This window comes from Trachemys scripta, chromosome 6 (genome assembly GCF_013100865.1).
Source record: "Trachemys scripta elegans isolate TJP31775 chromosome 6, CAS_Tse_1.0, whole genome shotgun sequence".
Classification (NCBI taxonomy): Eukaryota; Metazoa; Chordata; order Testudines; family Emydidae; genus Trachemys; species Trachemys scripta.
The window spans coordinates 13,596,103-13,614,149 of NC_048303.1; the positions used below are offsets into that span (position 1 = coordinate 13,596,103).

At 44.4% G+C, this 18,047-nt stretch overlaps 1 protein-coding gene across 1 annotated transcript in view; it reads right to left on the reverse strand.

Annotated features, from left to right (window-relative positions):
* Positions 1-18,047, reverse strand: part of MYO5B (myosin VB) — a 395,508-nt gene that overhangs the window by 155,611 nt on the left and 221,850 nt on the right. Inside the window, exons 9-11 of the mRNA XM_034774043.1 lie at positions 15,594-15,703; positions 12,011-12,276; positions 888-969 (exon numbers count right to left, since the gene is read on the reverse strand). Of these exons, the coding sequence (XP_034629934.1) occupies positions 888-969; positions 12,011-12,276; positions 15,594-15,703 (458 nt within the window). The remainder of the gene's footprint in view (positions 1-887; positions 970-12,010; positions 12,277-15,593; positions 15,704-18,047) is intronic.

Genomic DNA, 18,047 nt, shown 5'->3' on the forward strand with positions numbered 1-18,047 from the left:
TAAGCAACAGTTATACATATTAAAACAGTTGTGTACTGTGCAAATTAAACCCATCACTTTCCTCTTCATTTCTTAAAGCAGCATTGATATATAATATGATGCTTTACATATATTGCAACTGTGCATCACTATATGTACAGAACAGTTTTAAAGTACCTCGACTGCCCCACAGAATTTAGTTCCTCAAATTTAACAAATTCTCTTGTAGACCCACTTTATCCAAAATTAGGATCAAATCTTGCTCCTACTGAAGTCAATGGCAAAATTCCCATGGACTTCAATGAAATTGGAATCAGCCCCTTAATTGTGTAAAGTTTGACATTGTTATGTCTACGCAATGTAGATATTGAATTCCATCTATCTATTCACATCCCAAGACAAACACTACAAATTGTGTTAGAATGTGTATAATACAAGCATACAACATGAAGTAGTTTCAGTTCACAGTAGGTTAGGTCAGCCTCCTAGAGGTTTCCACTCTTGAGTTCTCTTTAAATCCTGAAACACATTCAGAACAGCCAGGTTTAGCTTGGCTTGGGGTTGAAATTATGCAAAAACCAGTTTTCTCAATGGTTTCACATACAAACCATTCAGAAACATCAGTGGATCCAGGTTGGAATAAATTGTTTACAAACCTGCTAAGAGATTTATAACAAAACCAAAACCAAGCAACACTCACCTCTAGCAATGAATACATAGTATAGTTCTACTGCAAGATTGCTGCCCAGTGTGGATTATGCTATAACTGCCGAATTCATGTTAATAGTGAGAGCTGGCCAGAGTGGAGACAAGTTTGTCTAAGTGGAAGCCTGGCACAGGGAAATGTGGCCAGGCTTTTATCCAAAGTTTTCTATTAATCTTATGAAACATTTTCAAGCTGACCTTACCGAGTTGAACTGCTGTTGGAGTTTTTCGTTGGCATAGTTGATACAAAACTGTTCAAAGCTATTCACTTCAAAAGTTTCAAACCTGCAGAGCAATGAATAAATCAGTGTAAGTGTTGCTTCCTCTGAAATCTACTTAACTCTGTAATGATGTTATCATCCACATGCTATGCTAGAGAACATCAGTTACCCATCAGAGTCCCCAGATTCCCTCTTTCCCAACTCCACAAGTATGTTAGTCCACAAGAGGTGCATCTCCGCATACCAGAATTTAAGGGACTGGAAAGGATTCACGCATTAGGCACTACTCAGATGTTCAATACCAGTACAGCTTGTAACACATATAGTGCTATTATATCCCCCATCGGAGATAGGAAGGCTAACAATCACTTGGGGCACAAAAGTATTAAATAATAAGGCTACACAACTTCATTGTGAAGAAGACTGCTCAGCTATCAGCTACTGAAGAATTATGATAAAATATATATTTGTGAATGGAATTTGGAAGGGATTATTATAATCTTCATTCTAATATTCATTGTAGGATGGGCTCTAAGGCCTTGCAGGTCCCCTCCTTCCCTAGCGTTATGATCTCGAAACAGACTTTGGGGTTAGATTCAGATGGAAAAATGCTGCCCCGGTCAGTAAAACAATACTCAAGACGCAGGACTATGCCCTCTACGTAAGAAGATCCCTGGGCCAAGGGGGAAAAACACGCAACTGCATAGCTATGGGTCCTGAATCTCTGCCCTTCCACAAACCCATCAGTGCCCCAGGTTCTGCAGGGGGAGCTCATTCACAGTGAGACTCCACACAGGAGGTGCGTGCCCTTTGCACCGCCTCCCCATACCCAGCTCTGCTTCCTTTGCCTGACAGCCCTCTGCAGGGGAGGGGGTCTGAAAGAGCTCCATACCGAAGAACGGCATCGGAGTCTGATCCTTCCTACTCCTCTTGAAGCCAGTGGAAATTTTGCCACGGACTTCAGGGGGAGCAGGACTGAACCCACTGTGATGGCAACACTGGGTTAAATTCTGCTGGCATAACTCCACTGACTTCAATGGAGCGATGCAGAGAGTTTGGTCCTTTCACTATAACTTAAATTGCAATCAGGCCGTTACAAACCAGTGAAACAAGCCAGAAGTTACATACTACTTGTAATGAAATTGGATAACTGTACTTATACACCAGTTGATGTATACTGTAAGCATTTTTCTAGATTCCGCAGGGTATCACCGGGAGTTAATGGTGTGAATAAGTATTTCTAAAGCAAAGTCTACGAAAAAAAGACTGACATCTGGAGATAACTTAAATTATTCTTTGAGGGAAGAAGCAAGTGGCAGTGCCTACTTCTTAAATTTAATTAATATAAGCCTACTGTAAAGAAAAAGGCACAGCAAGGCAATTGGTCAGATAATGGGAACGGTGTTCACTGACAGAATGTTCTTACTGCACCATAAAGAAAAAGGGTTTAAATATCTTCTCTTTGTCATTTTTAAGGCTTACTGTAATACCCCACTCTCTAGAGTCTCATTATTTGATACAGCCCAAAATTAGTTCATAATTTCCCAATTTCTTCAATACTATCAGGTAACAATTCCCAGACCATCAAATGTAATGACTTAACTCCAGTCATCTGAAAATGAATGAGGTTAGATAGGCTGTAGCTTTTACATTTTGTAACAGAATTGCCTTTAAGGAAATCCAACATTCTCAGGCTGATTAACAAAACTCTGTCGTTAGGAGGCAGTTTAATAAATTTGTAAGCGTTCTCATCATCAAATAGAGTTACCAGGGTTATAAGGTTTCCTCCCCCACCTCCTAAACAACGGATCAACGATGTTATTATTCATGACAGATGTCAGCACAACAGTTTCTAAACTGAGGAATTCAATTCCTCATGCTATATCAGTGAAATCAATCTCTGAAATATTTAGTACAGCAAATTTCCTTGGCACTTGGAACTGAAAGCCGTTTACATGTCACCATTAAAATATTGCTGACTATTTGACATAATTTGCCCTTGAAGAACTTATGATGTGTTTCTGTTTGATTTCGATCCCACTTCTTTGACCACTGCATTCACTTGAGTTCCCAGGTGTAATGAGCTCTGTGAAAAATATCCTACTGCAGTACTTTTAATAGGAGTCTTTGGAACTCCTCTTTTAAGCATGATAACCTAAATCCTCTAGATACTAATGGACACTAGTCTTTTGGAACTCCATAAAAATACGAATTCCAGCAACTTGGTGATCACGTTGAGCAATGAGCCAAAGAGAGATTTAATTAGAACAGATTTAATGAGGGAGGGAAGGCACATGGAAGAGTGGTAGATAGAAAAGTATATTGCAAACGAAAGAGAGGAAGAGAATGATATCAGAGTGGACATGGTTTTTCTACTTCAGAAACCTAGGATTTGATCTGTGAATCCCCTCTGAAAGGTTGCCAGGAGTAGGAGAGCAGCTGTATACCTAGTCACAACAAGCTATCAAAAGAACCTGTGAATGCAGCAGTGGTATCATGCTTCCAATCCTCAGCATGCATTTTCAGCACTGAAGCCAGACACATAAATGTGTGTTTTTACCAAGCTGAATTCATTTATTTTCCCAAGATCCAGGAGACAAAGTAAAAAATGGGAAGGGAGTTTGTGATTTATCAAATATTCCTGGTGGCGAAGGCTCAGTCACATGAAAAGGAAAACCCTACCTTAAAGCATTTCTCTTTGCTATCCGTCAAGCTGAGGATCAACTCAAAGGCAATTTATGTGAACTTGCTAATTAAGGAAACAGTTTCACTGATATTTGCTAATTGATAGAGCGGTTTGTTTTGTCTCTCTGTATGTGTTCTGACTAGGAGGTTTTGCTCTTGAAAGATACCTTGTGCTAGGATGATCTCCTAATGGGAAAAGCAAACAAATGGCTCTTTTGTTTCAATTAATTTCATTGCATTCACTAAACCTCGGTGCAAAAAATAAAAATAGAAACCTTCCCCCATACCTTCCTATCTGCTACAGGGGACCAACAATTCAACCAATAAATAAAAAGCAGACAGGATGACCAATTGAATATGGGCTGGTCTACACTGGGGGGGGGGGGGGGGGGGCGATCCAAGATACTTCGACTTCACCACCCCAATTGGGGTGGCTAAATTGAAGTATCTTGGATCGAATTACCTGGGGTCCAGACGGCGCGGGATCGATGGCCGCGGCTCCCCCGTCGACTGCGATACTGCCGCTCGCTCTGGTGGAGTTCCAGAGTCGACGGTGAGCACGTTCGGGGATCGATATATCGTGTCTTAACGAGACGCGATATATCGATCCCAGATAAATCGATTGCTACCCACCGATACGGCGGGTACTGAAGACGTACCCTATGATTGGGCAGGGTGGTAAGGAGGGGGAGCCAGAGTAATACCTAGGCAGCTTTTAACTAGTCCATTGGACACAGTAACTCTAACAACTGTAAATAATGGCAATTGTTACAGGGGAGTCGCAACCTTCCTCCTGTTGCTCTCAGCCTACAGACAGAAAACAGCAGCTTAGTGTGTAATGTCGCTTATAGAATAATACATATTGCTTGGCTGGACTCAGCATAGCAGAATTAATCCAGATTGGCCGATTGATGGTTGTGACCTGGGATATGACTCTCTCTTTCCCTGATTTCTCACCCTCCTCCTCCTCAGTCTGTCTCTATGTTTAAATTCGTACAACTGTTACACATTTGTTTTATATGGTATTTCTGCCTCCCTTTCCCTCTGTTTTGTAACTTACAAATTCCTTGCCTGTTGCATTATATATATCTGTGCTACCATTGTGCTTCCCCATTTTTCCTAATTGTTACATGCTTGTCTCTTGTTTACTGAGTTTTTGGAGACATCTCTGGAACATTTCAGTGTCCAAAGGCCAAGTTCTCACGCTGCATCAGTTTACACCAGCTGAGAATTTGGCCCCAAGAATGGGGATCTCTTTTGATACTTACCAAAACAAAATGAAGGTTTAATTCTACAACTTTCTCATGACAAAACCCACCCAGAAGTTCATATCTTAATAGGGTGACCAAACAGCAAGTGTGAAAAATCAGGACGGGGGTGGTGGGTAATAGGAACCTATATAAGAAAAAGACCCAAAAATCGGGACTGTCCCTATAAAATCGGGACATATGGTCACCCTAGATCTTAAGTATGGAGTGTTGGACCAGTCTCATGCTCATCTGTACATTTTTGTATCTTTTCATATTGCAAACAGTAAAGAAATAAAACAAACTATCCCCACGTCTGCCAGTGAATCAGGATCTGGCATCATTAACTCCCTTATAAGAAGGAGAATTACACTCCTAGGATGCTCAAGAAAAATTTTGGATCTCAGACTTGAGCAGATATAGGCAGCTCTGGCTCACTGTCTTGACTCCCATCTAGGGTTACCTTTGCTGACTCAGGAGTCTGAATTACAGAAAGGTTTAGGGAATTTTTTTTTTCAGTTTAGCAAGGAGATGATCACAACCCCATCTCCCCATCATCACTGCCCTTATTGCTGACAGACAGACTCAGGCATGAGGGACTGAGTAGGCCATGAAGACCAAACTTTTGGTCAGGGTTGAGGCAGGCGAAGCCTAAGTTGTCTCTGTGCAAGCTGTACTTGTTCTGAGGAGAAACAAAGGTCCTCAGCAAGGCTGTAAATACCAGACCTTTCACCAGCACTAGAAACCAAAAACAAACAGGTAACTGGTTCTGTGAGTGGGAGAAAGCAGGACGAAAGCAGGAGTTAACAACAAAGTGTCAGGCCTTACTTTGAGTTTCAAGACTTCTGGTAGTAAGTGTCCCACTATTTACATATGAATCAAATGTTGTGTCCTCACTGGTTTAAAAGACAAAACAAAGAACAACAGACCACGGTAATTTCATGGAGGATTACAAAATACATTATGGAAAGGTACTGCACACCAGTTACCGGCCTGGCCAAAACAATAAATGCTGTATTTAGATAATCTTTCTTTTACAATGCCTCTTTCTGTCCCCTCCCCACTCCTGCCTCTCCCTCCCAGCACCTCCTGGGAGGGGGAGAAGATGATTAGCGGGGCTGCCAGTGGGGGAGAGGCACTGGGAGAATGGGGGAGCTGGCTGCCGGTGGGTGCTGAGCACCCGCTAGTTTTTTTCCATGTGTACTCCAGCCCTGGAGCACCCCCAGAGTTGGCACCTATGACTTGATCACATACTACTTTTTTCCACAAGACCCCTACCATAATTAGGGCACAGAATGGATGGTGTTTAATTAATGAGCAGCTATTCAATATTTTGTTTTACCCTCACTGTTCAATGTGTGGCCCCAGGCCTTATTTACTGCACACTACTCAAACTCTGCTCTGAAGACAGAACTGTTGATTTCCTCATGGGATTTTCTACAATGCTCACCACTACAGTATCGGAGTACTGGACAAATATTAATGAATTATTTTCACACCTCTGAGATGAGGGGTATTACCCTCACTTTAAATATGGGGAGCTGAGGAACAGTATATGTTGGATATTTTTGGTAATTTGTTCCAATGTTTAACTACCCTGACAGTTTTTCCCCTCATGTCTAACCTAAATTTTCCTTGTTGCAATTTAAGCCCATTACTTCTTGTCCTGTCCTCAGTGGATAAAGAGAACAATTTATCACCTTCCTCTTTATATACATGCTTGAAGATTTATGTCTCCCCTCAGTTTTCTCTTTTCCAGACTACACAATCCCAGCTTTTTCAATCTTGCCTTGTAGGTCATGTTTTCTAAATATTTCTTCTTGCCAACCACTCTCAACTCCTATGGTTTCTCAGTCCAAACCCAGTCTTCTTGCTCAGCAAGTCAGTTTCACCCCTCCAGTCTCCATCCCTACTCCCAGTCCCCTTGCCCAGCAATTCACAGTTCTCCCTCTGCCCCAGCTCCTCCTCCTATCTGTCTCTCTACCCCAGCCTGCCTTCCAGTTGCCCCACTCCTCTCCCACCCCCATTCCCTGGCCCCAATCTCCCTCCCCAGGCTTCTTGTCCAACCTCAAGTTCTTTCTCCAAGTCCCAGAATCCTTGCCTCACCAGCCCAATCTCCCTCTCTCCTCCCCCATACCATCTAGCCCTATTCTCCCTTCCCACCCACTCCCAGACCCTCTCTGTTCGCCATCCTGCAGCTCTTATCCCCATTGTATTCAAATTTCCTCCTCCACACTGCCTGGGTGCCAGCAGGGGAGACATTGAGAGCACAGGAGAGGCTCCCTGGTCTTGCAGTTCAGGTGCCCAGACCTAGCCCACACTGCTGCAGACCAGAGATGCAATTACAGGGAAATCTGTTCAGTCAAGGCTGGAGCATGACCAGCATGGGCAGAATTTTTTAACATGGGCAAAACAACGAATTTCTCTTCAATTTTATTCTCAGAAACGGCTGAATTGTTTTGGCTGAAATTTAAAAAAAAAAAAAAAAAAAAAATTCACCCTGAGGCAGACTCTGGCACAGAAAAGTTTAGCCCAGGTGGTTAAAGGACTGAAACCCAGGGCCTTATCATGGGCAATATTAGGCAACCTTAGTAACAGGCAGTGCTATCAGCCTCAGCTATAACATTGGATAATAAGTAAATCCTTCAAGGACACATTTTTGTTCCTTTACAAACAACATTTCAGTATCAAAAAATCATGGGTTCATGATAAAGGTACAAAGAGCAAACACCCATCTCCCATAGGGATAACGTCCAGGATTTGGCCGGACATCTTAAATACATTCCAAGATACAATGTAGTCTATAACTATATATACACCTTTTAGTACAATGTAACCTTAAGCAAGATTCAAGGTGATAAGAACCATATACGCTGTGTTATAATAATAATAATGTTGTGAATTCTTACCTTTTATATAGTACTTTTATCTTCAAAGACTTATGACTATTAGCTAAATAATCATCAACTCCCTATGAGATAGGTCAGTATTATCTCTCATTTTACAGGTAGGGAAACTGATAGAGTTTAAGTTACTTGTTCAAGGCTCCATCAGGAGTCAGTGCTGGGAACTCCAAGTCCAGTCCTTAGCGCACCAGGCAATTCTGATTATAACACTGTTTTAGCAGGAGAGGAACTGCCATTTACTCTCTGGTGGGGTGCACAGCCAAATGCTGGTTTTCCCTGTGAACATTTAAGGGCAGAACCCTATGCAATCATTTCTTAATGGAATCAGTAAAATAATCTCTTTCCTCTGCTGCTGGTGGGGCACCACGGGGAGCCTCATGCTCTGTAGGACTTTGGTTTCCACAGACATCCATTCAGAACCTTTCACTAGCACTGAATTCATACACTAATTCACTTTAAAAATGTTAATAAGTGCTAAGGCTATCCTTTTCAAAGGGGTCTCAAAATCCCAGCCTAAAAGGTCCCAGGCCTGGTGATGTGTGAGGGAGAATAAGGAAGCTGATTGCTAAGCTAACACACAGACAAGTCCTTTACCTTGCAACATCACTCTTTCAGAAGGAAGAGGTTATACAGAACTTACTAATGCCACAATCCCCACATTAAGCTAGATGAAATACTCACAAAAGCAAAGAAGGAGTTATGGAATGCCCATCTGGTAGAGGGGCATCAGAACTGGGGACAGTTTTACTTTGTCTCAGCTCACACCACTGTACCCAGCTAATAACTCTTACGCCAACAGCATCTGCGCAATCTTGCAATCTTGTGCAAGACTGTGCCATCTTGGTTCAGTGTTTTAGGGGAAACACATTTTTGTGATCTTCAGCAGAAAGGTCTTGTGGTGGTGTCATGGTAATGGAGGTTTTCTTGTCTAACTTAATATTTCATGGGCATTACCCTCTAATCAACTTTTATTTACATTTCTGCAAGTGCTTGTCTGTTTCTTACTTTGATGTCAACTGACTGGTCTACACTTTCCTGGTACAGACCATATGGCTCCTTCTTCAATAATAACATTTTTCTGACACATTACAGTCCACAGGGAATCTCTCTGGAATCAAGGCAACTTGGACAGGAAACAATATTTTGTTAAAAGCTCCTCTGACTTACACTCCTTTAGAACCACTCCTCAGCTTATGCTGTCTGCAGCTGGCAACTTCTTGGCCTCAAGGATTCTCTGGATCTTGTAGTATCCATGTGGGTTACCCTCGGTGCTAACAAATCCCTATGCCAACAGCCACACCACTTCAAACTGCTCTGTTGTCAGATCCCAAAGTAGGCAGGATCACACTGGCTCAGAATTTTGATGGGAGCCTTCCAGGATCATGAAGGTGCTGCAGGACGTGCTGATAGTGAATGTGTAGGCAGCATCTCTTCCAGCACAGTCAGTACTTCACTGATCCTTCAGCATTGTGTTTTTGTGGGCTGGGGGGAGAGGAGGGCTTGGTGGCTGAGGGTAGGGGCTTTCTCTCAGATGGGATATTTAACAGACGTCCCAGTCATGAGAAAACAATGTTAAAAATCCCATGGTGCTTTATGCAGAAGTGAGAATCCTGCCTCAATTCCATTAACTGAGTAGTGACTAGGATTGTGAGAGCTTTCTGTAAAGAACTCAAAATACGCTTAGATGGGGGTATCATTTTTGAGTTCTAAACTCATTAGAATTTGACAAGCCAAGTTTGTGACTGCGCCTGCCATCAAGTGGGTTTTTGCCTGGTGTTGGGCTTCTTTCTCTGTTGCTTGGCAGCTTGCCCTGCCCTTCCACTAATCACTTCATCACAAGAGACCCTGAGCTCTCTGTTATGTCTAACAGTTGTATGCAGGTGGGCCAGTGGACGTCTACCTGGTCCATTCTTCCTGACGTCTTCAGGGTGGGGAGATGGCTGATTAGCTAGCTGTCGCCCCTTTCAGCTCTTACGGGGGTTGCTGGCAGTCCCATTGTTCCACCTCTTCTCCTTTAGCTGTAAGGATAGGGATGGAAATGGCCCACTCTCCACTGGTCTGGATCTTCTGGGGACCTGGCAGGCTGCCCAGCTCTTGTTCTGCAGCAGTGATGTGGAAATAATCAAGCTCCTGCTATAGCCACTCTGCTGCTGGCCCTTGAACGCAGGTGACGAAAGGTGGCACAGGCTGCACTGGGTTTAAAGGGAATCCCCATCCTCGTACATGAGCTTCTGGGCAAACCTGGCCTAAGTTCTAAGGCCAGGTTACCCAACCCGTGGGTCAGGACCCAAAATTGGGTTACCAGAATGTTTCAAATGTTTCATGTGGCAGCTCCTGTCCCACAGGGCTGGCTGGCACTGCAACATCTAGGGTCCCAGCACCACTCAAGTTTGGCCCAGCCATCATGACAGTAGTCTGGGTAGGCCAAATTTGAGTGAATGGCATTGCAATGAGACAGGTCACAACTCCACTCACACAAATTTGGTCCAGTCAGGGGGGCGTGGCCAAGCCCGAGGGACACTGCAACCCCATCTTGCTTCACAACACCCTTGTGACACAGGTATTACATTTCAGAGCTAAGCAAGCTGAGGCACAGAGCAATTTAATTGAAGGTCACCCAGCAAGTCAACAGCAGAGCTAGGAAGAGCTCTTTGACCTCCCGTCTTGTACCTTAGTCACAAGATCATCCTTTAGTCCAAGTCAGAGATCCCCAAACTGTGTGGCCCACCCCCTAGGTGGGTGCAGAGGAACGTTTGCGGGGGGGGGGGGGGGAGAGGCCAAGCGGGGCCCAAGACAGCCCTCATGGAGGGAGAGGAAAAAGCGCAACCCAAGCCCCACCCAACCCCCAGCTCTGCTCCGTCCCCGCTGCCAGACAGGGGCCTGGCTGCTGTCCCCCACCACAGCCCGGCGGTGGCTCCATTCCTAGGATTGCCAACTCTGACTGAAGCTATTTCAGGAGATTTTTCCCCCAACATGATGTAATGTCATTTTCTTAAAATATCCTATTAAAGCCTTCCAGATTGCTTTCAATAGTCACCAGGAGATTGATGCCATTTCCAGGAGACTCCAGGCCAATCCTGGAAGGTTGGCAACCCTATCCATTCCCTGTCCCACCCCTGCCACCAGCCTCTGGTTGTGGCTCTGTTCCTGGCCCAGAGCCAAGATTGAGGCTGTGGGAGGGAGTGGAGTCACACCTGGCTGCCGCCCACCTCCATGCCTGGCTGCACCTCTGCTCTCGCCCTTGCCATGGCTCTATCCCTGGCCCTGCTCCCGGCTCCAGACCCACCCCCAGCTGTGGCCCCAGCCTCAGCCCTCTTACTCCTGTGTGTCCCCTTCCCCTGGCCCCCCGTGCCATGTTCATGCTCCCGGCCCTGGGAGGGGGGCATGGACATGGGTGCAACCCTCAAAAGTTTGGGGACCATTGGTCTAAATGGAGGGCTGCTCTAATAGATAGTATATGCACATTGGAATTCAATGAAAGCAGTCAGGACTTTAATATACACAAAGCCCCTTCTCCCTCCTCCTTCACAAAAACCTACTGGATACCCACATGTAATAGAGATGGGCCCGGACCAAAGTCCAACATCCAAACAGACCCAAGTCTGCAAGGGGGGCGGGGGTCTTTGAAATCTGAAGCAGGGTTCCAATTTTGTAATACAGACAACACATAATGCTCTGTACTTGTTCTCTTTCCACTGTACCAGCTTGTACCCTCATACTGTAAGCTCTCAGGGGCAAGGACTTTGTTACTTGTTTAGCACAGGTCACCAACTGTAGCACACCATGTCATCCTCCTAGGCGGGAACCCACAGAAAGGAGAACTCATGGTGTCTGTGCAGTAACAGCCCAATACACTGACAGGGTATTCTAAACAAGTCGTCATAATTCTACTTCACTATAAAGAGAGTTGCACTACGTCTGAGTTCCCTACAAGCCTGATCCATTGTCTTTATTGTTTTAGAGGGCTAAAGTAATAACGGCATGATCCTGCAAGGGGCTGGGCACTTTAGGGAAGGCAGAGGATGACACCAGTGCTCCTGGAGCTCAGCACTTTGCAGGATCAGGCTACAAGTTATCCTGCTCAATGCAACTTCTACCATTCAATGTATTGCAAATACAGTCACCCCTAGCAATCCATTCTGGAACAGATTTTGCATGGATCAGATTTCTAAAAACTCATGTTTCACTGAAGTGGAACATGGTAAGCTAAAGAAAGCAGAGCAACAGACTGGCAAATGAAAGCGGAAGAAACAGAGGCCTTTCCTACCCATAGATATCCAGAACCCCAATGAATGAGTGCTGCTTGACAGTGGTATGCAGGGCTTTGTTGATATGCTCCACAATCCAGTTAAACAGCTGGGCATATATATGCTTGGCCAGCGCATTCCTGGCATTCACGACTTGCTGCACAGACATGGGCTTGACGTACGTCTCAGCTGTTGTGACAAGCTTCCGATGGCACAGCCAGTGCTCCATCTGGCTGTGCTCCACTCCAAGCAATCTGCAAAAATTATTCAGGTGTTCATCCTGTTTCTAGGATATAAAGAGAAATATAAATTCAGCAGGAGCTCAACGAGCTGAGGCTGGGAGACAAGAAAACACCCACAGATCTAAGCTACAGGGCTGCCTACGATTCTGATTGGAAAGTGTGCGGAGGAAAAAAACAAAACAGCTTTAGTCCTCAGGAATCAGGTCCATTTCTGAAACTGCTGCCTCACAAATACCATTTATAACAGAAGCTGTCTCACTGAGATTGGCAATACTAGAGTTATTGTGCAATTTAGGATTTTAACCAACCTCAGATTGGCTTCATGATGTTAATTTCCTACTTGGTCATTAACTGTGGATAACTAATTTGTAGGGACTATCTATTTATCATAGATTCAGAATGAGATAATCTCTTGAAATAATGTTAACCACTGAAGAGATGAATGACCTGGTGGTAGATTCCTAGAGAGAAGTTGGATTCAGAATGAAATTTTAATTCTAGATTTCCAGGATCTGGATCAAAATACTGTAATGAAATCAGCAGTTGGTTTCTACCTTGTTTAACTGTGGTTGACAGAGATGACATAAAAATGAGAACATTTAACTGAAGCTCTCTAGACTTTGGGAAGATACGTTAAATGGAGCCCAGCTCCACACAACGCTGTTCGTTTTGCAACCACAGAACCACATACTGTATAGCTTCTCTATGCCCTGGGCATCTTAATAAATAAATAATAAATTAATGGAGATATCCCATCTCCTAGAACTGGAAGGGACCTTGAAAGGTCATTAAATCCAGCCCCCTGCCTTTACTAGCAGGACCAAGTACTGATTTTGCCCCAGATCCCTAAGTGGCCCCCTCAAGGATTGAACTCACAACCCTGGGTTTAGCAGGCCAATGCTCAAACCACCAAGCTATCCCTCCCCCCTTAAGTGACACAACCTTAATAAAAAGGAGTAGAGTATCTACAATGGTTCAGTTTTGTTCCTTCTACAAAGCTCAAACTATGCAACACCTAACAGGTAACCAGCTCTCTAAAGACACTATCCTGCGAGTTGCTGAACAACCTCAACTCCCATTAAGTGATTGAGAGCCAAAACCAGGATGGCTGGCTCTGTTACTCTAGATGCATTTCCTTGTGTTATTACAAGCCCCTAAATATACCACCACTGCCAGATAGTACTTCAACTATTTGGCATTTTGAGGGGGGGGGGACTTGGGGGCAGAACTCCCTGTACTCCCTGACTGGAGATGCTGCTGCTGTTTCCTTCTACATCAAAGTAAAAACTTGGATTCCTTTTACCGTTAAGGGCTTGATCCAGAACCCATTGAAGTGAATGCAAAGACTCCAACATTTACTTCAATGGGCTTTGGATCAGGCTCTAAATCATTAGCTTGGCACTGCCAACTGTATTATTAAATTACAGCATGCCTTTTGCAAAGCACTCTTGGGATTTCTTGGTATAATTAGGCCCCCAAAGTATATGAGATTAAGTGGTTGTTGTTGACCTATTTTCCAGTAGTTATTTTTTAAAAATGTAGTTAGTTAAGAGTCTTAAGTTCACATTTGTTTTTAGTGGCAGAAACCAACAAAGTCCTGGCCAGTTGCTGGGTTTCATACAGTACATGTGAGTGAGCCTGCAGGCACCTTCTTGTAAGAGTGGGAAATTGTTCAGTCTTTTGTTAACATTACATCATACTTCAAAATAAAGTAAAACAAAAATACCCAGCTAGATTTGGGGGGGGGGAGGGGTAAAATGCTTTTTTAAATCCTCTAGGATGCTTGTTGGCTCTCCCACATTTTTCTGATTGTTGATTAAAAGTAATAACCAGGATGGAGTTTATTTCATGCAGTCACATTTAAACTTAATTAAATAATGCTAAATCCATTACAGAATTCAGCATTGTGGGAGCAGATTAGTTTTATGCGCCCAGATTGCCAAATATCTAAAACAAATTGCCCCCCCGTGTCCAACTAACTGCACACTGAGCATCTCCAGGGTAACACTAGCAATATGTGCAGAGCACATCCTTATATTTTAATTAAGAATAAGCTACCCAGTATGGGACATGGTGATAATTGGTAGGACAACAAGTATTTTTAGTATTTTAGTATTCTTTTAATAAAAATATGTGGTACATAGCCGCCCTGTGTTGCTATCTATGTTGTACTCCTTTGCGAACTGGATGGCTACATTTCAATGACAAATATATGGGAGCATCATTTCTCACAGCTCTGAACTCCAGCAACCAAAACCAGATAATTTAATTAGTTGTACAATAGGGCCATTTCTTTATTCTAGCATTTATACTTGTGCTGACAGGCCAACATTTCCAAAAGTGATGAATTCTGGATCCAGTTGGAAATACCTTAAAGGGGCCTGAATTTAAGAGAGCAAATTCAGCCCTTTTAAAAGATATTTCAAGTTGGGCACCCAAAAAATATATATAAACAATGGCACCCATAATCACTACCATTTCTGAAAGCCTGTGATGCAATATGCATCCCAAATCTAACCCAGAAACCAAAAACAAAAAACAAAAAAACCCCATAAGAACATGGGGAAATGGTTTAGGCCAGAGTTCTGACACATACTGAAAATTATTACAGTCTGAAAAAATATAAAAAGTGCTCCCATTCCATTCTTCTTTAAATCCCCTCAGTATTTGAGAGACACCAGGACTGACCAAATTCTGCGCCTGGGGAAAATCCAAAACCAGTCTACTGAAGTCAGTGGAGTTACATTTACAGAGGAGGCACTAGCCCATTGTTTCGGATTCTTATTCACCAGCAGCTACTTTCAGCACTAGCATAGGGTGCATGTATACCCCAAAACTATTCTGCAGACAGCACTATTGACTCTGATACACTGGTTGCCTTTAAAGACTTGTCAATTTTACCTTGCGTAGGGGGTAAGGATCACAGTATTTGTACCTCTGTATTGTTACCTCAGTATTTGCAATACTCTCTCTCTTTCCCTAATATTTACTCCAGGGAATGCTGCAAACACTGAGGTAACATTAGATTTGTTAGCTAGGGCAATTGGTCAGTTTTTAAGGGTGACAACCATTGTACTTTAAAAACCCAGGAAGTAAGCAAACACAGTCATGTTGCTTTACAAGTGAAAACAAGTGAGATTGCATTATTTCCCAGATGGAAAGAGACAAACACATCAGGGAAATAAGATTTATTGATAAGTTGCCTACAAAAGCAATAAAACAAGAGAAAATAAATAGAAATTAAATTATTAACTAAACATATTTGATGGCATCCTTTGTAGCAAGAGACAGGCAATTTGGCTGGATTTATTAATACACAAAATTGCACACACAATATCTTCTGTGCCTGCTAAAAACTTACCGATATACTACAAGAGTCTCCATCTCGTTCTGCTTGAATTTCCAAGTTTCCTAGGTGCAGGATGGAAGCTATTATCTTAAAAATGCTCATCTGATGGGACTCTTTCACTCCTGAAAGAAACAATTGACATCCAATTTTCACAACATAAAAAGTGTTTTATTCTCTTTTAAAATATTTATATGGTTCGATTTCCTTTCCGGATGGATGATTTCAAAAACAGTCAGAATGCCCTCAATAAACAATCATCATTCAAGGTGACAGCTGAGATTGCAAGAGGAACGTCTCAGATGAACTGTTAAATCTTCACACCCTAAACAGTCATATCAAGGTGATTTTATTACAGATGGATCGGATACTATTTTAAACTTGCATGAAAGCTAAGGCCTTGTCTACACTACGAGAGTAGTTCGATTTTACTTAAATCGAATATTTGGAATCGATATTGCAAAGTCGAACGTGTGTGTCCACACTAAGGACAGTAATTCGACTTTGTGAGTCCACACTAACGGGGAAAGCGTCGACATTGGAAGCGGTGCACTGTGGGCAGCTATCCCACAGTTCCCGCAGTCCCCGCTGCCCATTGGAATTCTGGGTCGAGCCAGCAATGCCTTCTGGGTAAAAAAATGTGTCGAGGGTGCTTTTGGGTAACTGTCGTCATCCATCCATCACTCACTCCCGCCCTCCCTCCCTCCCTGAAAGCGCCGGCGGGAAATCATTTCGCGCACTTTTCAAGTCATTGACAGCGCGGACGCCACAGCACTGTGAGCATGGAGCCCGCTGCAACCATCGCTGCAGTTGTGGCCGCTCTCAACGCCTCGCAGCTTATCATACAGGTTGCCCTGAGGCAGATGCAGAAAAGTCAGGCGAGGAGGCTACGTCAACGCGGTGATGGCCTGAAGTCTGAGAGTAGCACAGACCTCTCAGAAAGCAGGGGACCCAGCGCCGAGGACATCACGGTGGCAATGGGTCATGTTGATGCCGTGGAACGGCGATTCTGGGCCCGGGAAACAAGCACTGAGTGGTGGGACCGCATAGTGCTGCAGGTCTGGGATGAATCACAGTGGCTGCGAAACTTCCGCATGCGGAAGGGAACTTTCCTTGAACTTTGTGAGTTGCTGTCCCCTGCCCTGAAGCGCAATGACACCCGGATGCGACCAGCCCTGACTGTCCAGAAGCGAGTGGCCATAGCCCTCTGGAAGCTTGCAACGCCTGACTGCTACCGGTCAGTCGCGAGCCAGTTTGGGGTGGGCAAATCTACCGTGGGGGTTGTTGTGATGCAAGTAGCCAAGGCAATCGTTGATGTACTGCTGCCAAAGGTAGTGACCCTGGGAAACTTGGAGGCGATCATAGATGGCTTCGCAGCGATGGGATTCCCAAACTGCGGTGGGGCCATAGATGGAACTCACATCCCTATCCTGGCACCGGACCACCAGGCCAGCCAGTACATTAACAGAAAGGGCTACTTTTCCATGGTGCTGCAAGCACTGGTGGACCACAGGGGACGTTTTACCAACATCTACGTGGGATGGCCGGGCAAGGTTCATGACGCTCGTGTTTTCAGGAACTCTGGTCTGTTTAGACGGCTGCAGCAAGGTATTTACTTCCCGGACCACAAAATAACTGTTGGGGATGTGGAGATGCCTATAGTCATCCTCGGGGACCCAGCCTACCCGCTAATGCCCTGGCTCATGAAGCCCTATACAGGTGCCCTGGACACTGAAAAAGAACTCTTCAACTACCGGCTGAGCAAGTGCAGAATGGTGGTGGAGTGTGCTTTTGGACGTCTCAAGGGGAGATGGAGAAGCTTGCTGACTCGCTGTGATCTCAGCGAAACCAATATCCCCATTGTTATAGCAGCTTGCTGTGTGCTCCACAATCTCTGTGAGAGCAAGGGGGAGACCTTTATGGCGGGGTGGGAGGTTGAGGAAATTAGCCTGGCTGCTGATTACTCACAGCCAGACAGCCGGGCGATTAGAAGAGACCAGCGGGAAGCGCTGTGCATCCGGGAGGCTTTGAAAGCAAAGTTCCTGAGTGAGCAGGGTAACCTGTGACTTTCTAATTTTGTGTACAGAGAAGCCTTCACCCCACTTCCAACACACGTTTCAAAATAAAAATAGTTCAACTTTGTTAAAGCACACCGTTTTCTTTAATACTGTTTTCGCGGGAATTTTTAAAAACTGGGACGCAGACTGTGGTGCGGAGCGGGTGTAGTGTAGTCGCGCGAATGCAGCTTCTAAACTCAAGGACTGACAGGCTCCGCTGCGGTGGGATGGTTCTTTCAACGGAGCCTGTCACCCCTCCTGATAGGGACTGTGTGTATGGGGGGTCTATGTGACTTTGTGGCAGGGGGGGGACGGTTACAGATCCCCTGCTGTGTGGCTCTGTGATCCTGCCTAAGGACCGCCGCTTAAGATCTCTAACTGCCCTCCCCTGCCACAAAGTCACAGAGCAACC